We start from the raw sequence: 20,934 nt of genomic DNA, 5'->3' as shown, positions 1-20,934 counted from the left end.
ACATTTACAATAAAACCAGAATGCCTTCTGAAGCCATAATACCCTTTTCCATATGTAAACACATCTACACATAAACACATCTAGACATAAACACATCTACACAAAACATCCCTCCTCCGTCTCCCTGGCCTGATCCCCATCCTCACACAATGGACTCATGATAGATGTTTCAAAGAGATTGTTTTATAGGTAAATTGCTTTTCTGACAGCGTATCGGAACAGAGAGATTAATACTACCCAACAGGCAGCATCTTCATAACACAGCCACAGGGAGACATATTGGAGAGATGATATCCAAGAGTCATTTAATTTCCTCTGGGAGACAGAACTATTATTCTCACCCCTCTCTCTCTCTCTCTCTCTCTCTCTGTCTCTTGCTCTCTCCATCTATCTGTCTCTGTCTCTCTCGCAATAAACCCATCACTCATGTTGAGTTATCTTTCCATAACTATCTCTGTACATGAAGATTCATATGACACTGGAAACAATCTGTTCTTACTAATTAATAACCACGTGATGTTTCGTGCCTACTGAACACGACAAATGATATAATCCTTTTCACGCTATAATGCCAACTCAAACTGTACTACCACAGTTTGGGTTGGATATTTAACGGCTCATGTCGTACAGTACCCGTGTTGCCGTCGTTGTTGATGGTGGTGGTCTCTGGGGTGTTCTTCTCCCAGCCCTCCAGCTGCAGGCCCTGGTACTCCACCCGGACCTGGGTGAACGTCTCGTCGATGTCGACGGGTGACTGACGGGCATTGTTGCACGCCGGGTACCTCTTACCCCAGATCTTCTGGTTCAACTGGCCTGAGAAGGAAAAACACAGAGAGGACGAATGGATCAGTAGTACCGAAGATGGGAATGAGATGGCAAACTGCGATTTGGAGTTGACTTCACAGTGCAGGCAGCAGGAAGTGTAGCTGAACAACTCCCACACAACCCTGCAGGGAGAACGGCTTTAAAGGAAACACTTTATAGAGGTCAGCTACAGTAGAGTATAAACATGTTTAGTATTTGTTCCCTGCTGCAAAACATACTTTTTTTTCTCTCCATTTAAATAATCCCTCAATATCCATTGTGATGAAAAGTCCTGCAATGACCAATCCTCATAATCCTCAAGTGAACCCCAACTGTGTTTAAACACAGCACACACAGAATCAGCTCTACTGCGTCTCCCTCTAGTCCAGCAGATGAGGAGTTAATTGAGCAGATGGCCTGAGTTTGTCACAAATGGCTGGACAGGTAGCATGCAGATTTAGGAACTTCATTTGATCACCGTGTTGCAGGATAAATGACAGAATATGCAGGAATCGCTCTGCCATTTCCTGGTTGCTAAAACTCGAGTAGTTTATGTGACAAAATAAGCTAGTATAGTGTAGAGAATCATTGTACCATCTAAACCGCTGTGAAATATATTTTCCATAACCAAAAATATTGTATTTTCAGCTGTTTGAAGGTAGTGTACAAAACCCAAAGTAAAAGATGCAAAGACAAAACTTGGGAATGGAAAGCATAGAAATAGCACACATAGAACAGATCTACCACTTCTTAGACTTCTTTCAATGAGAATGCCAGATCTATAACTCACATTTCTATGTGAATTTGGTCGGGCCATTTGTAATTTCCACTTTGAAATGTCAGACTTTGAAAAAAAATGATCAACCTCTACAAACATGTCCATTAATTATAATCTACATAGTAAATCACATTTTCTGTTGCTGGCAGATTATTTTCCTGCTGTAGCAAACTGTCTCAAATGAAGATCCTACATTTGTACATGCAGTACATCATATACAGTACAGCGCCTGCAGTAAGTACATCCATGCAGTTAGCCATATGTACAGTATGCTAGCATACATCCACATTATACTGTACTGTGAGTATTATGATATTCCCTGCTGAGTCTCTGAGATGCCTGCTGACCCAGAGCAGGGTGGGAGGAGCATGTTGCTGTAAAAGAGTAATGAGTCGGTTGTTGTTGTCTGAACTCAGAGACATTAGCATGAGAACGGCCAGGCTGAGGCTGCACACTGAGAGGAGAGGGGGAAAGACTTCATTATCACCTCTTCCTCTCCCCAGTGTCCTAAAAAAGACTGTGTCTCTCTCCCTCCGCCCTCCCTCACAATAAATACTCTATCTCCCTGTGTGCTGTGTGAACGAGTGTGAGAGTGAGAGAGAGATAGTGTCTTCCCAGCAGCTTTCTCTCTCTCTCGCTCAATTTAAATTCAATTTAAGGGCTTGATTGGCATGGGAATGTTAACTTTGCCAAAGCGTTGTGAAATATGTAATAAACAAAAGTGAAATAAACAAAAACAAAAAAATTAACAGTGAACATTAACAGTAAACATCCCTCCCTCCCTCCCTCCCTGCCCTCCCTCCGTCCCTGCCTCCCTCCCTCCGTCCCTGCCTCCCTCCCTCCCTGCGTCCCTCCCTGCTTCCCTCCCTGCGTCCCTCCCTCCCCGCCTCCCTCCCTCCCCCTCCCTCCCTCCCTCCCTCTCTGCCTCTCTGCGTCCCTCCCTCCGTCCCTGCCTCCCTCCTCCCTGCTTCCCTCCCTCGTCCCTCCCTCCCCGCCTCCCTCCCTCCCTGCCTCCCCCTCCCTCCCTCCCTCCCTGCTTCCCTCCCTGCGTCCCTTCCTCCCTGCCTCCCTCCCTCCCTCCCTGCCTCCCTCCCTGCGTCCCTCCCTCCCTCCCTGCTTCCCTCCCTGCGTCCCTTCCTCCCTGCCTCCCTCCCTCCCTCCCTGCCTCCCTCCCTGCCTCCCTGCGTCCCCCTCCCTCCCTCCCTGCCTCCCTCCCTGCTTCCCCCTCCCCACCTCCCTCCCTCCCTGCCTCCCCCTCCCTCCCTCCCTGCTTCCCTCCCTGCGTCCCTCCCTGCCTCCCTTCCTCCCCGCCTCCCTCCCTCCCTGCCTCCCCCTCCCTCCCTCATTTGAACTCCACTGGCTAATATCCCAGTAGAATGAATACAGAGTCATCAAAGGAGGTCAGGTGCTAAAGATAAGAGTTTATCAGGCATGACCGACATTCATAGCCATTTATGGGGTCAAATCATTTCCCTCTGAATTCAGCCGTATTGCCATTGTGAGTTGAATGACAGTTTACTGCGTTGGTGACAGACGAGAGTGGCTTCTGGCTGTGCCACTTAAATGATCTGTGGGACAGCAAGGAGTGTGCCTGTCAATTTGGTGTGCAAGTGTGCATGCGCATGTGAGTGTGTGTGTAGGCTGGGAAAGAGTTTGACTCTTTATTTGGTGTGTGTGTTTGTGCATGCCTGCATATGTGACTGTGTGCCTGAACATGTGTGTGTGTGTGTGTGCTTCTCCTATGCTGGCAGCAAAGTGAAAAGGGGCTGTCAGGTGCTTCTGGGGGCCTCATCTGGCATAAATGCCATGACACAACACTGCTGCTACACTCACAAGATGCTACCATGGCAACAAGGTGCTGCAGAGGTTCGGAGGAGAGTTAAGTGCCAGGAGCAACACGTATTCTGTCAGCCATACCAGGAACACACACAAAGGAGCTGTCCCCCATTACATTGCTCTACTTTTAAACCGAGTTCTCAAATGACAGATGATTGACATCCCAGTACACTATGTGACTCACATGTAATGACTGGTCTTTTAGTGAGTCAGTCTTTATATTAGAGGAGAAGAAACGTGGTGTTCTGTTACTCTGAAAGGTTGAATGTCCCTGGGGACCAAGACAGCCAACTTCTGACTCACACACACACACACACACACACACACACACACACACACACACACACACACACACACACACACACACACACACACACACACACACACACACACACACACACACACACACACACAGACAGACAGACAGACAGACAGACAGACAGACAGACAGACAGACAGACAGACAGACAGACACAGAAACATACACACACAGACACACATACAGAAACACCGCACACAGCCACACACACAGACACACCACACAGGCACACCACATAGGCACACCACATAGGCACACCACACACAGACATACCACACACACACACAATCACACACACCGCCACACCACACACACTCAGCTACCTCTTTGTCCTCCCAATAAAGAAATCATCACGACTTACCAGCAGTCAGTGACAGTTCTTTAAATGGTTAAAGAAAGAGGGTAATCCCCTTGTAATAGGGCTCAGTGGAGCAGCACTGACATTTTGGAGATGTGTCCAACTTGTCAAAATAAATAACAGATCATCACTTAGCATATCGCTATCAGGCAACTCTCTCTGTTTTCTGTTTTGCAAAGAGTTTTATAGGAGGAAAGACATATAATAAAGATAAAATAACCTGTTGTTCATCCTCCAACATCTCACAAACAGCATCTGTTATTGGTTGTCTGATAGATCAAGCCTACTTTCCTGTCTTGCATCTTGTAGAATACAGCATGAACATTCTTCACTCTAGCTTTGCCCTTTAATGTGAGAAAACATGGGCAGCAAGGAGAGTGGATTCAAGCAAATTAATTCATGTATTATGTATGTTAGGATTTTGCTATGCAAACACACCATCCATGTGTGTGTGTGTGTGTGTGTGTGTGTGCGTGTGTGTGTGAGGGTGTACTGTTCCTCCACCCCCCATCTGTCGACTCTACTAGAGGTCCTCAGTCAGTGTAATGATGCCCTGAAACACATCACCATCCAGCATGACTAAGTCTCTTCCTGGGTCTCTTGAGTCCTGCTGCATTGTGACCTTAGCTGGGCCGGAGAGGGAGAAGGGAGCGGGGGCAACTCAACCCTTACCTCACCACCAACCTCAGCAGCTCTAGGACAGGAGGGGGAGAAGACGGCTGGAGACAACTGGAGCAGAAACAACACTAACTAACGACTGCCTGTATGACTAAGAAAGCAGAGCTGGAGTAAGTCAATGAGGTGGTGGTTAACAGCCCGTTAAGAGATGTCAGATGCTGATGGAGAGGCTGCAGTCTGTACTGAATGTGCATTATGCCGGCCAGTGTGTATGTGTAAGACTGCCCTGTGTTAGCCCGCTGAGCATTAGCTTGGGGGAGCTAACGCAAGTCTTCAGGTCTCAGGCGAGGTTAGTCATCACGCAAGCCAACTCCGTTACATGTTGATGGAGAAGAGAGCTGGATAATTTATTCTGTCCCTTGTGTTAGAGCCCAGCAGAAGGAGAAAGAGGCAGACAAAGAGTGAGGGTAGTGTAGGGACACACAGGCCCTGTAGCCATGAGAAGGAGATCAGAGAGTTTACACAGGCAGGAAATGGGCTACTGTGGTGGCTGGGGACCCTGTCTCGCGTGGCCTACACTGGGGCCTGGAGTTATCAGAGGATAGAGACTACACACTCACACTGGCAGATGGAGACGGGGGAAATGGGGGTTAACGGATCATAGGGACCCCCTGGGGAGAGGGGTTAACGGGTGGATACCGTGGATTTGTACTGTATCAACTTTGGAAACACAAACAGTGGCAGAGCACGCAAGGATACACAGTCTGAAAAACAACACATATATGAACAAATATGAACACAGAACCTGACATTCAGTATATACAGTTTATCACCTATGTGATTGTGATAGTCTGCCTGTACCAAGATAAATCCATTAGCTCACACTGTCTGTTTGACATTCAAATGTTTACAGAGAAATTACATTTCGTACTCCAACTCAGGGGAATCCTGACAATCTAATGAATGTTCAGTATAATATAAATCATACCAATGGATCTCAAAAGTAAAGAGCCACTTAATGGGAGTGCAACCTTGAGCCAAAACATTCTGAGCAAATGCTGTTGCATACTCCAAGAGGATTGCATATTCCGTAAAGGCTACCAGCATTAAAGCTTAAAAGCTAGCTACCATATGGTAACGTCCGAGAAGGTTTTATCTCCCTTTTTCTCTCTCACTTCCTCTTCACGTTTTCCGTGTTTCTGTCTCCATAGGTATTTTTCTCTATTCTCTCTCTCTCTCTCTCTCTCTCTCTGTCTTTCCCCATTTCTCCGTCTCCATACTGTGCGCTGTGCCTCACAATGAGGTGTGCGCTTTCACATGTTAATTCTCTTCCTCACGGCTCAGTACCTCATACTGACAGCACACTCACTACTGTTATATCACGGGCTGATAAACAAGTCTGCTCCACAACACACACAAACACACACACACACACACACACACACACACACACACACACACACACACACACACACACACACACACACACACACACACACACACACACAGACAGACAGACAGACAGACAGACAGACAGACAGACAGACAGACAGACAGACAGACAGACAGACAGACAGACAGACAGGCAGGCAGGCAGGCAGGCAGACAGACAGACAGACAGACAGACAGACAGACAGACAGACAGACAGACAGACAGACAGACAGACAGACAGACAGACAGACAGACACACACACGCACACACTCATGCACGAACAAAGGCATACACATGCAAGCAGAAATAAAGGCACACACATGCACACAAACACACACACACAACACACACTTGAGCCCTGCAGTCTCTCTCCCGTCTCTCTGGGACTCAGCTTGTTGTGACGGGGCCCTGAACTTTGAGAGCAGCAGAGTGGAAAATGTAAAGTATAACGCCTATTACCAAACAAGCAGAATTGTTTCTTATCTGAATACAAATTGACAGAGAGAGTGTAATGAAATGAAGTCAAGCAATTTGGGACGATGGATGGAAATCACAAAAACGACGGTACATGAAAGAAAATGCCTTTCATGCCTGAAAATACGTTTTGCGGACTATTTTAACGTGACTGGCCCTTAGAGCAATTGAACACCCTCAATTTCCCTCAACCAGAACACAGTTAGATTTGAACAAGCTAGACCAGTCAAGTCAGGTCTATCTCACTGATGGAGCAATCCCTCCTGGTAAGGGTTTAGGACATCTGAGCTTAATCCCCTACGTCTGTCAGCATGTGGAGAAAAGACCGGCAGTGCTGGTTGTGTTGAGCAGGTTTAACATTAGTGCACTAGTCAGGGCTGAGGTAGCGTATGACACTATTTTAACAATATAGTCTGCAGGGTTCGCATTATGCAGTCGTGGCCAAAAGTTTTGAGAATGACACAAATATTAATTTTCACAAAGTCTGCTGCCTCAGTTAGTTTGATGGCAATTTGCATATACTCCAGAATGTTATGAAGAGTGATCAGATGAATTGCAATTTATTGCAAAGTCCCTCTTTGCCATGCAAATGAACAGAATCCACAAAAAACATTTCCACTGCATTTCAGCCCTGCCACAAAAGGAGCTCACATCATGTCAGTGATTCTCTCGTTAACACAGGTGTGAGTGTTGACGAGGACAAGGCTGGAGATCACTCTGTCATGCTGATTGAGTTCGAATAACAGACTGGAAGCTTCAAAAGGAGGGTGGTGCTTGAAATCATTGTTCTTCCTCTGTCAACCATGGTTACCTGCAAGGAAACATGTGCCGTCATCATTGCTTTGCACAAAAAGGGCTTCACAAGCAAGGATATTCCCGCCTGTATGATTGCACCTAAAATCAAACATTTATCGGATCATCAAGAACTTCAAGGAGAGCAGTTCAATTGTTTTGAAGAAGGCTTCAGGCCGCCCAAGAAAGTCCAGCAAGCGCCAGGACCATCTCCTAAAGTTGATTCAGCTGCAGGATCGGGGAACCACCAGTACAGAGCTTGCTCAGGAATGGCAGCAGGCGTGCATCTGCACAGGAGTGCATCTGCACGCACAGTGAGGCGAAGACTTTTGGAGGATGGCCTGGTGTCAAGAAGGGCCGCAAAGAAGCCACTTCTCTCCAGGAAAAACATCAGGGACAGACTGATATTCTGCAAAAGGTACAGGGATTGGACTGCTGAGGACTGGGGTAAAGTCATTTTCTCTGAGGAATCCCCTTTCCGATTGTTTGGGACATCCGGAAAAAAGCTTGTCCGGATGGGATGCCGGCTCACTCACAATTTTGCCCGGCTTGTCCGGCTCACTTACAATTTTGCCTAAGAACACAGCCATGAATAAAGAATAGAACCAATACAACTTCTCCCAACCATCCAGGAAAAGTTTGGTGACAAACAATGCCTTTTCCAGCATGACGGAGCACCTTGCCATAAGGCAAAAGTGATAACTAAGTGGCCCGGGGAACAAAACATCGATATTTTGGGTCCATGGCCAGGAAACTCCCCAGACCTTAATCCCATTGAGAACTTGTGGTCAATCCTCAAGAGACGGGTGGACAAACAAAAATCCACAAATTCTGACAAACTCCAAGCATAGATTATTTAAGAATGGGCTGCCATCAGTCAGGATGTGGCCCAGAAGTTAATTGACAGCATGCCAGGGTGGATTGCAGAGGTCTTGAAAAAGAAGGGTCAGCACTGCAAATATTGACTATTTGCATCAACTTCATGTAATTGTCAATAAAAGCCTTTGACACTTGTGAAATGCTTGTAATTATAATTATACTTCAGTATTCCATAGTAACATCTGACAAAAATATCTAAAGACACAAAAATTAATATTTGTGTCATTCTCAAAACTTTTGGCCAAGACTGTACATCGACTCTTGAGGGTGCCCGAAGTTTCTTGGGGGTGACCGACGCTCACATTGGTATTTCAGCCCCCCTGTAATTCGTAACCTGAATACCCCATGGAATGAATACTGTTCATGTAACTGTACTGACCTGTGTAGGACCAGTCGATGTCGTCTGTGAATTTTCTCTGGGCCTTGAAGTACGCATCTGTCAAGGCCACTATAAGAGAAAGGGGGAGAGGGAGAGAGAGAGAGAGAGAGAGAGAGAGAGAGAGAGAGAGGAGATGGAAAAAATAGAGAGAGTTAGAATACGCTTCACTGAGAAAAACATACACACTATGTCACGTGAGAACCCAGCACCTGCTGCATGACACTGTATATGAAGACATACTTCTTCTCTCATGTCAAAGGACACATCCCGACCACTTAGTTCACCTATAGGGATATGATTGAGCTGCCATTTGTTGAGTGTCTCTCAAAACTGTCTCTCTTCTCAAGGGCAGGGGAGAGAAGGGAATGGTGGAGAGGGGTGAGGCACAGGAGAGAGCGGTGAGGAAGGCGATAAAAGCGAGATAGAGGGCACTTCTCTCACTCCTTCTCCCTCGTTCTCTGTAACTGATGAGGGTCACATTCCACCCACTTTCTATGCCCGTCTCATCCCTCGTCCATGCATCTCTCATCCAGCAGAGTTCTCGGTAAACAGCTTGGTTAATGGGAACGTGATGAAGGACTGGTCATCTTTATTGACTCACCTAGAGAGATCGCGTTGTTGTCCCCATTCCATATCCACATAGTGATGTAGTGAGCTATCTGCTACAGAGACAGTAGAAGGTAATGGCTATATGTTGATGTGTGGAAACAACACACACACGCGCGTGCACACACACACACACACACACACACACACACTGTGGAGGAGATGAGACACATCAGTAGAGTTCAGAAGGTCCAAAGTAATTACTGGAAAGAGACAACCGTTTTGAGAGATGAATGGTCTAGAGAAAATGGCTGCTCAATCTGTATGTGTGTGGGTGCCTTTGTGTGTGTATGTGTGTGTGTCTGTGTTTGCTACTGCACAAAGTATACACACATCTACTGCTCTATCTGCCTCCTCCTTTTTGCATATCTCTTTCTCTTTCCCCTCCATTTCTCCCCAAATTCACTCTCATTACATTATCTCTCTCCATATCTCTCTCTCTCACACACACACAGAGAGGCTTCGGGTTGTTTTACACTATCAGAGTGTCGCTGTGTAGATCGAAGGAAGGATATTAAGCACTAGTGGATTTAATCCCACAGATCTTAACAGGATGGACGCCTAATGATCCGTATCAAAGTCCACTTTCAGAGCACTATACCTTACTGTGACAATCTTCCTCCTAACTCCTCGTCTTACCGCCACTCAAACCTCTCCATTTCAAATAGCTCAGTTACCCAGTGGACACGCTCTTTCTGACCTGGTAATGTCCGAGGATAATGGCGCTCTCTGTGCCATGTAGGAAAGGAAACAGATAGCTGGCACACACACACACACACGCACGCACCCACGCACACGCACACACACACACACACACACACACACACACACACACACAGCCCTCCCCTCCCCCCTGTTCCAGGCTCAGTGTCACAGAGAAAACCCAGAGGCAAATTAGATTACGATCCCTCACAGTGAGATATTAAGGAGCCCATTATCAATGCTAGCCACAACCTCCCGGCTCTCTCCCTCCTTCCTTTCCTCCCTCTTTCACTCCTTTTCTCTCCTTCTTTTGGTCCTCATCAGCACTAACGATGGGGCCCATATACGACCTTATCACCAACGAGCGCGTCACACTCAAGCTGGCCTGGAACCTCTCGGCTTTGCCCTCCTTCTCACTCCTTCTCTCCGTCTCCTCTCTGTCACTATCAGCTCTAATGATGGTGCTCATAAATCTGTCTTACAGTCACACTCAAATGTCCCCATTTCTTTGGTTCAAGGCCAACGTGGTTTCTAACCGTCACTAAGTGAATCAGTTGGACACGGAGTGTTGACCTCTTCTTTTAACCCCAGATCAGATAGACTGAGTGGGCGCCTGCCATGGTCAGGAACTAAACGTGTATCTGTTACAATAGGGCCAGTCATGACAGAAAGGCCAAACCTGAACACTCTGGCCTAGACAGAACATGGAGTCGCTGACCTGGCCTTCTACTAATGAGTAAGGACAGTGTATATGGATGGATGTGTGTGTGTGTGTGTGTGTGTGTGTGTGTGTGTGTGTGTGTGTGTGTGTGTGTGACTGTACTGTACACTGTGTTGCTGTAGCAGGGGAGAGTCTCGCTAGAATGTTAATGAATGGCAGTTTAGTGGACCCCTGAGAGAGATGAAAGCTGGCTCAGACTGGAACTAAAAGACAGGAAGGATTCACTTTACTCTGGCTTGGCACTGAACTGCTCAGCCGCCCAGCGCATGTGGTTCACTTCACTGTCCCTAGGGACTCTCCGTACAGCCCCGGTCGTGGTCCCTTTACTGGGGCGTGAAATCACGTATCTGGATCGTACAACACATCCTCCGTCTGTGAGGGGACAGGGGTAATATGACAACTCGCATTAAACAAGAGGCACTGAGACAGAACGACTGGCACCATCTCTGAGTCTGTGCAGTGAGACGCTTCAAGAGCTTTAGCAGGGCAGAAGTGATTCCACGATGCCAAATGCCAATGGTCATCATTATTATTTCCTTTGGTCAATACACACTGAGAACATTCTAGAGAGCACCTGTTGGACATGAAGTGAGATATACATACCTCCCCGCCACACCCCATGACATGTTCATGTCACAGCTGCTGTGACTGAAAGCCATGTGTGAATTAGTGAATTAGTGGCATGTGTTCTCTCCTAGCAGGTTTTACTTGCAGGTCTTCCACTGGAGTCATATAGGGGGAAGATTGAAGAGGGTTAGGCCCAAATTAAACAGGGGATATTGCCTCTGAGTGCTGTCAAATGCTGCATTGTTCCAAGGGGACTTATATATAACAACGTGAATCAATGTCATGATGATGTATGTCGGTGTTTGAGAAGGCCTATGGGAATGTGTCGTGGTCCAGCTGTTGCAGTGAGGTCAGAGGACATGTGACATGTGGTAACCGTGGGAACGTGAGACCTAGAAGCCGACTTGTGAAGGTGGTAATATAGGGGAACATCTGGGGGTTAGAACAACTGTTCAGAACAACTGGACAGTGAAACGACAGTGGAACAAATATCCCTCTTGGGAACGATAAATCTTTTTTTTATTGACATTTCTTCATTGTCCCCGAGAGGGAAATTTGTTCATCCACCATCAAGTTCACTTCTGCTGCATAGCAATTCGTCCAGTGTTACCTAGTGTTGTTTTTTAGTGTAACATTTCTAGTGTTGATTCATGTGTTAAATTAACTCTGTAATTATTAAATTAACACTCATTGGTGTAAAAGACCCATTGGTGTTGGTTCAAATAACCAGTGTTAAACCAAAACCACGCCCATCATTATCATATTTCCCAGCATGCTGCATTTCAGGTTGATTTTTAGAATAGTTTTTTTCAATATTTGTTTTTTGCATATAAATTCATTTGATTCATTAATCTCATTCTACTCAAATATAAATAACATAGATGTTTCTAAACTAATATAATCTTTTACTGAAATGGTTGTTCCAGTTGTCACGTCCTGACCATAGAGAGCCTTTATTTTCCATGGTGGAGTAGGTCAGGGCATGACTGTCTAGTTTATATTTTCTATATGGGGTTCTAGGTTGTTTTTTCTATGTTGGGGTTTTGGTGTGATTCCCAATTAGAGGCAGCTGGCTATCGTTGTCTCTAATTGGGGATCATACTTAAGGAGCATTTTTTCCACCTGTGGGTTATGGGATATTGTTTATGTTTTGAGTTAGTGCAGGTAGCATCTCGTTAGTCACGGTTCGTTGTTTGTTTCTTTATTTGTTTTTTTTCTAGGTTTTTCACTTGAATAAATGATGTAGAAACCATATTGCGCTGCAGCTTGGTCCAACCATTATTACCACGAACGTGACACCAGTTTAGATCATTTATGTAGTCTTGTATCTTAGCCTTCCCAACCCAGCAGTCATTCTTAATGCAGGTTGTGTGTGAATAAAAGTACAAAATGTTGCATATCCCCACTCTGGCTGGATTCCAATAGGAATTACACATCACTTTATACAAGCAAGCATAATGTGACTTGCAGACCTGATGTAGCCTGTAAACCATGAGTTCCAGGCCACAGCATTAGGGTAAAACTAGCCCTGTGTTGCAGTGTGTTAAAGAATTGACATAACATATTTTCTGAGGGTCTCACTTGGTGAAGGCCACGGGACTGAACATGGATGAATGCAACAACCATGTCTCAACCAAAGCCAAGGCGTTATACTAAGCAGCGAGTTAATTTAACACTGAAAAGTGTGGACCACTATAGACACTGGACCAGTGTTCAATTTAACACTCTCGGTGTTGATTTAACACTGGATAATTTTCTGTCTGGTTTAACTTCACCTTATGTTGAGAACAACTGAGTTTTTAACCAGAGTCATAAGTGCTAAAATGGCTCTGAGATTAAGACACTGGACAGAGCTGTCCTGTTCTCAGTGATAGGCCTGTGGAAGGTCTGCTCATGCATCATGGGAGTTTTTCTGTGACATTCCATTTCTGTGACAGATTCTGTACCTCTGTGACTACTCCTCCCCTAATTCTGCTGCATCCGTTGACAGAAATGAGTGTGTGCTGTGCGTCGCACTCAAGAAGAGCCCATCAATCTCCCCTATGGTCCTGCACTCTGAAGGCTGCGTCAAGGTAGATTTTCTCCAAATTCTGTTTCATGAGATTAAGTTTAATGCCGATGGAGAGGGTTTACCTGTCTCCTCCACAAAACTCTCCATGAAACACAGCATTTGTGAACAAACAACCCATGAAAAAGCCTGTTATTAATGTGAGCCGCGAGCCAGGGAGTTTCCTGGTGAGGGATGGCCTGAAATAATAAACACAAAGTTTCAGATCCTTCCTCCCAAGAAGAACTCATAAATAAATCAGGCACAGAGAGAGACACCCCTGGGGAGGGGGGAGAACACAGAGAGCTGGAGAAAACGGAGGAACAGAGAGCTTCATAATGCAGAGACAGTATTTTAGAGCCAGGTACAGTCACTGTACTTACTGTAGTCAGCCCCACTGGGGTTGTGTGGTTGATGATGACATAAATGCTCAGTCCCACTTTGAAGTCATGACTGTGTGTTTATTTGTTACTTGGGTACGTAGGATTGTGTCCATGTGAGTTAGTGGTGTGTGTATGTTTCCGTGTGTGTGTGCGTGTGTATGCTAGAACCAGTCGATTCTCCCACTCTGCGTGCATTGAAATGCACCGTGTTCATCTGCTCAGCATCACAGCACTGAGCTATATAAGCATCTCAATAGTCTAATGTGGCTTCCTGGAGGAAAGGAGACGAGAAGGGGAAGTGACAGACAGTATTGAGATGCATCACAGGTTTCCCATCAGTTCCATCAGTATGCTGGGAGCATCAGCACTGGACTCCTTGACAACCGTATAATGTCTTGTGGCGTCTGGCCACCCTGATTTCCACACTGACATCCTCTGCTGCCTCCCCCATCGCCATGGACACACACTCCCCTATCTTTCACCAGTTTTATTGCTTCTTTAATCAGAACAACAGTTTTCAGCTATGCTAACATAATTGCAATATATATATAAAACTTGGATTAGCTAACACAACGTGCCATTGGAACACAGGAGTGATAGTTGCTGATAATGGGTCTCTGTAGATATTCCATTAAAAATCAGCTGTTTCCAGCTACAATTGTCATTTACAACATTAACAATGTCTACACTATATTTCTGATCAATTTGATATTATTTTAATGGACAAAAAAATGTGTTTTTCTTTCAAAAACAAGGACATTTGTAAGTGACCGCAAACTTTTGAACGGTAGTGTACATTTTTCTAAACTAATCCAATCAGATTTATTGCACACATTACTAAAATGTTTTGTACCGGTTTAAATGGTTAAGGTAGTGTGTATTTTTAATCAAGTTTCTTCACAGTCATTCTATGCAGGTTGCGGGTGAATTAAAATCCCAACTGTTGCATATCCTAACTAGGTCTGGATTCCAATTGAAATTACACATCCCTTTGCAAGCCAGTAAAATGTGACTTGCAGGCCTGATGTTGTCACGTTCTGACCTTAGTTCCTTTGTTTTGTCTTTTGTTTTAGCATTTTCAGTGCATGAGTTGGGTGGGTTGTCTATGTTAGTTTTTCTATGATTTTCGATTGTGATCATTTTGACCCCACGGGGTGAGATCTTGCGTGGAGCCCCAGATCGAGGGAGATTATCAGTGGTCTTGTATGTCTTCCATTTCCTAATAATTGCTCCCACAGTTGATTTCTTCAAACCAAGCTGCAGATTCCGTCTTCCCAGCCTGGTGCAGGTCTACAATTTTGTTTCTGGTGTCGTTTGACAGCTCTTTGGTCTTGGCCATAGTGGAGTTTGGAGTGTGACTGTTTGAGGTTGTGGACAGGTGTCTTTTATACTGATAACAAGTTCAAACAGGTGCCATTAATACAGGTAACGAGTGGAGGACAGAGGAGCCTCTTAAAGAAGAAGTTACAGGTCTGTGAGAGCCAGAAATCTTGCTTGTTTGTAGGTGACCAAATACTTATTTTCCACCATATTTGCAAATAAATTCATTAAAAATCCTACAATGTGATTTTCTGGATTTATTTTCTCATTTTGTCTGTCATAGTTGAAGTGTACCTATGATGAAAATTACAGGCCTCTCTCAACTTTTTAAGTGGGAGAACTTGCACAATTGGTGGCTGACTAAATACTTTTTTGCCCCTCTGTAGTTGTTTTAGACACCCAAAGAGAGACACATAAGATGGCTTTCGGAAATATTTTTAACAAGATTCGTACTTCCATGAAGACTTTTGTTGTGCTGGCAGCACAGAGGGATAGAGCGTAACTGAGTAGCAGCGTAACGGTCCGTCCGGTTCTACAGTTCTAATCACATTTTACACACGGAGCGCTATGGGAACACGACACACACTGGCCCTCAACAGTGGCAAAGGGGTGTGAGTGCGTGTCTGTGTGTGCGTGTGCATCCATGCGTCCGTGTATGAGAGAGACATGGGAGGGGAAAACAGATGATGTGGGACAAATCACATGTTCCAAATCAGCTCTAAATCTTCTGTTGTTATTACAGGGCTAGATCATAACTTGAGATATGTGTGCCTAGGGCGTACTGCGTAGCTAACTCGAGTTTCCACCCATACATTAGACTGAACATATTCATGCTGTCTAGAGCGCAAGCAGTTCCCTCAGATCATCTCGTTCGAGTAATTTACCATAGTACATGTTACCATGACTACTGTTGACATCCTCTATTAGATTGCATGGTCTGATGAAACACCCTGTACTGGTGAATAATCATGACGGAGAAGCAGAAGAGAGAGTGAACACGGAGAGGGACAAGAGAGACTCAGCATGAGCACTTCGGGGGTGCAAGGTCCTCCATGGATTCTGTCACGGGAGAAAGGCCTGGTACGTGAAGTGAGATCCTGCCTCTATGTTTGTTTCCACGAACACCCACACACACCCCTCACACTCCCGTCTCTGGAGACAGACACACGGGGCTAAACAGAGAGCTGTGCAGCCGATAAGACCGACATTCATCTGTCTCTCTCCTCGGATCCAAACCGCCGACGTTGAAATCAGAAGAGGAGACAAGCCATACCAGTGATTCGTCGACGTTTAACTCTAGACGAAACTCATTTAACATTTCAGAGCAACGGCCGAGATGGAAAAGAAATCTAATCAGAGAGGGAGAGACGGAGAGAGGTCCCGTGGACGTCTTTTTTTACAAACGTTAAGAGACATGGATCATTTGATCGTCCAGGGGGAGAGGGGACTCTCTCTCTCTCTCTCTCCTCATGACGTACGTAGCATTAGGATGACATAACTACACCGTGGGACTAATGACCAGATGTGGTAGATCACAGGACGTCATAAAGCACCCAGGGGTGAACCAGTCAAACCTCGACGGCTAATAGACAGCTTCTCTGCCACGCATCATCTGCATGTGTCACAGGTCTCTTTAGGCGACGTCGCTTTGATAAGGAACATGATTTACAGAGCTAGGGGGGGAAAAAAGAGTTCTGAAAGGGTTCTGGGTTCTAAACGGAACCGTTCATTTGAAGAAGCCCTTTTGGGTTCTATGGCATCAGGTGTATGATTGGCTTCATTCACAGGTCATGTTGCTTTATTAAGGCAAATTGCTCCTATTATAAATAGTATCATAATACACAGTTAATAAAGGTTTTATTGGCAGTAATTATTTATGAGCATGATTGGACGTAATGATTCTAAACCAGGTTGCAGTTCAATTGGTTACAGGTTTGACCCAGACACATTTTGCGTCCGCAACACTAGCAGGTGTCTCTTCAGTAGAAGACTCCTATTCTATTTTTAATAGTCCTTCTGGCTTTTCATTGTGTTTCATTATCTGGTGCTCTAGTCTAGGGCTTTGTTTGCTTTATTCCATGTACATTCTGTCAAGGTTCAAAGGAAACTGCAGTGGACATGCTGCCAAATGCCAATTAACTATCCACCGTGGGTTTAGAGAAGAGTAAACGAGCCTAATTAATGATGCTGGATCCCATAACAGCACTCACCCAGGCTCACCCACCTTCACCACATCCACATAGGGTAGTTACACTTGCAAACACCGTATAGAGTTTTTCTATTGTGTTATTGACTGTATGTTTGTTAATCCCATGTGTAACTCTGTGTTGTTGTTTTGTGTTTGCACTGCTTTGCTTTATCCTGGTCAGGTCGCCGTTGTAAATGAGAACTTGTTCTCAACTGGCCTACCTGGTTAAATAAAGGTCAAGTCATATAAAGAGATGGCACTGCAACTGTTACAGTCACACACATGCTGCTGTTGGTACAGCTCATTATTAAAGAGAGCATCAACTATCTGTTCATGTTTGCCAAGAGATACCATTATATTATATTCAACTCTGTAGGTCTGATTGACCAGCAAAGAAGAACCCAACACAAACGTTTAGAAAAGGGGGGGGGGTGTCTACAGTAGAGTATCGTGATATTATTTTTGACTATGTTACATTGATTCTATGACATTGATGTACTTATTTGTTGCTGGGTAGTTAACATGAGTTATCGCTAGCCGGTTGTACCAGCACCAAAACATCTCCTCCTATAGGTTGGTCACAATCTTCTTTTTAAATGGTGAGCCAACATGTTTTCAGCTCTTTTATATCCCTGACTGATCAAAACTCGTTTTTATTATGGCTCTCTGTTGTCCCTCTGTAGCAGACATATAGTGAGCAATAGGTTTTTAACATTGAATCGCCCAGAAAATCTCAGTATCAAGTTGCAATACATATAGAATTGTGATATATCGTGATAGATATCATATCGGCACTTACAGTTGAAGTCGAAAGTTCACCATCTCGTGCTGTTACTTCATGCATCCCAATCACACCCATTGAGATAACAACGTTACTTCATACATCCCAATCACACCCATTGAGATAACAGCGTTACTTCATACATCCCAATCACACCCATTGAGATAACAGTGTTACTTCATATACATCCCAATCACACCCATTGAGATAACAATGTTACTTCATGCATCCCAATCACACCCATTGAGATAACAGTGTTACTTCATACATCCCAATCACACCCATTGAGATAACAGTGTGGAAGATCAATTCTTCACATTCATTCAATAACCCTCTAGGGTCATTCCATGTCATTTCAGCAAGCCATGACACCCACCATGTCAGATTGTTCTGAAATCGTTTACTTAGTTAGAAACAGATAATATGAGCAACCCTTCAACACTATTTTGTTGAAATATGACTTGATATCTGAGAAATGAAGCTAATTGATTGCACCCAAATCCATTCAACATGAATTCGATATTCAATACATATACCTAACATCCGATTTGGACCAAACTTTTTTCAAACAATGAGTAAGACATGAGAAATTCAAAGAACTTGTCAAAAGCCCCAATACCAGGATGTAGGATGGGACAACTTCAATTAATAATTTATCTAAACGGGGGAAAAACATTATCAAATTCACTGGGAATACATTACATAGGGTGAAGAAGCAATACTCCAAGCCGTAGCTCCATGCTACTTGTCAGATACTAAGGATTTGTTGTTGGGGTGTGGCATCTGTGGGTGGCTTCAAACAGTTTCTTTGGATTCCTCGTGTCTAACTCATTGTTGAAAAAAGTTTGGTCCAAATCAGATGTTAGGTACTATGGTTTTTGAATATTATATGAATCCTATATATTTAAATGGCCAAATCTGGATGTAATCTGATGTAATTAGCTTAATTTCTCAGAGATAAAATGATATTTAAACAAAATAATGTTGCAGGAATGGTAATCGTATCTCTTTCTAACTACAGAAACAATTTCAAAACAATCTGATATGGTGGGTGTCGAAATGCTTGTGCTTTTTGAGGTGGAACGACACTCTTGCCCTGCCCATAGATGGTGTTACAACCATCTCATTTAGATACATAATAGGGCAACATTATCCACAGTGATCCACTGATCAGCATCAGCGTTAGGATGAGATCTTCTCTGATGGTAGAACTAACAGACTCTGTGGCCTTTCAGAGCCTCGCACGTACACTAACTCTGTCCCTGTCCACCCAGCCCAGAGAAATAAAGAGAGCCTGCCCTATAGCGCTGCTGGCTCTGCTCAATGGGTATTATGTCATTACCACGCTACTGCTTATGAACTCTCCCGGGGCTCTCCTGATCAGGGTTGGGTTTAGTTCCGTTTTCAATCCAGTCAATCATCCATTGCTTTCTATGAGGATTGTTCCACTTTCTGAACCGGTCCGACTGAATTAAAAACTAACCCTAGCCATGCCCACCACCCGTGGCCAAAATTTTACCCTGACACTGGCACACACCACAGCTGTTACTTTACATTAGTTCCTAATGTACTGTTCTGCACTGTTCATATCTAGGCTAATTACCGTAATCTAGTCTACAGTAAATATATATATATATATATTCTTTCTTTCTCTTTTTTACATATGGCATGGTGTGAATGTGTTGATTGTATCCAAACAGTCAAATTGGTGATAGTCTTGCATGGATGTTTCTATTTGTGAGACACAGGATGAGTGCCTTATGCTGTTTGTGTGTGTGTGTGTGTGTGTGTGTGTGTGTGTGTGTGTGTGTGCGTGCGTGCGTGCGTGCGTGCGTGCGTGCGTGCGTGCGCGTGCGTGTGTGTGTGCGTGCGTGCGTGCGTGCGTGTGTGTGTGGCCAACTCCTGTATGGTGGCCTGGCATATTGAGGAACAGATGGCTTAGAGATGTGCTCCCTCCTTCTTTTCCCTCCAAATAATTTCCCCCATAATTCCCAATTCCCATAAAACCCCATAGCAAAACTGTCCATCTCTTAGATGCTTCTTTTAGATCACAGATAATGACTCAGCCAAGGGATTAGAAGAAACGGAAAAAGCAGATGGCAGATATCAAATCTCTCAAAAGCACTTCCTCTTTCTTTTCCATCTAATCTTTGACCAGAACACCATCCACGAAACCGACCCTATTGTCAGTGTTCATGCCAGGGAAAAAGTAGATAAACAAGACAAACCTTTTAAAGGATCAATACTATGGCTTTCAACATCAAGTTAAAGGCTCTCAATGGCATGTCCAAATGCCATCAGAAACACTCTGTTAACAGCCTACAAATGAGTCCTCTTGAAATATCAAGTGAAATGCTTCTATCAAAATGAAGAAAGTTCTCCAAATGTTAAAAGTCTCTTCATGAGAAATCAACAGTGTAATTTCTCCAAATAGTCCTGAGATGTGTCCTGAGACGTGTCAGGTGGAGTGGCATTTGGGATGCACATTTTAAATTCACCATGGTCCCTGTCTTTATTTGTTGGCTAGTGTCAAATATGTCACCGTTGAGTGAATGCACAATAGCATCAAATATAGAGACAACATTAGCCAGTTACTGACATGGGCTGTGCACACTCCAGCAAAAACCGCTGATAATGCGTATCACACATAAATCATTGCACTTATCAAAATGTATAAATACTATTCTTCCTTACCTATCTGGCAGAAAACCAGGAGCTGCGCAATGGAAATCAGCACCCTGGATACAGTCAGTTCCATAGTCTCCGATTCAGCGGCAAACTGAATTTTAAACGCAAAAAAAATAATTGTAGCAAAACAATCTGAATTTCTGGCGCGGGCGCTAAGATGCTACACTCGCTTCATACCGCCGATGTCGGCGCTCCGGTCCTCCTGCCTCTCTTCCCTCCCTGTCTTTCGCTCTCTGCTTGGAGGAAACGGAGTGGCTCCAC

General features: G+C 44.6%; 1 protein-coding gene across 2 annotated transcripts in view; it reads right to left on the bottom strand.

Moving 5' to 3' along the window:
* Positions 1-20,934, bottom strand: part of LOC115106956 (receptor-type tyrosine-protein phosphatase zeta-like) — a 54,055-nt gene extending 33,121 nt beyond the window's left edge. For both annotated transcript variants that reach the window (XM_029630217.2, XM_029630218.2), the window contains exons 1-3: positions 20,680-20,934; positions 8,671-8,739; positions 634-813 (exon numbers count right to left, since the gene is read on the bottom strand). In XM_029630217.2, the coding sequence (XP_029486077.2) occupies positions 634-813; positions 8,671-8,739; positions 20,680-20,743 (313 nt within the window). In that variant the 5' untranslated portion in view covers positions 20,744-20,934. The remainder of the gene's footprint in view (positions 1-633; positions 814-8,670; positions 8,740-20,679) is intronic.

The sequence above is a fragment of the Oncorhynchus nerka genome, linkage group LG23 (genome assembly GCF_034236695.1).
Source record: "Oncorhynchus nerka isolate Pitt River linkage group LG23, Oner_Uvic_2.0, whole genome shotgun sequence".
Taxonomy (NCBI): Eukaryota; Metazoa; Chordata; class Actinopteri; order Salmoniformes; family Salmonidae; genus Oncorhynchus; species Oncorhynchus nerka.
This window is presented reverse-complemented; position numbering and strand designations above follow the sequence as displayed.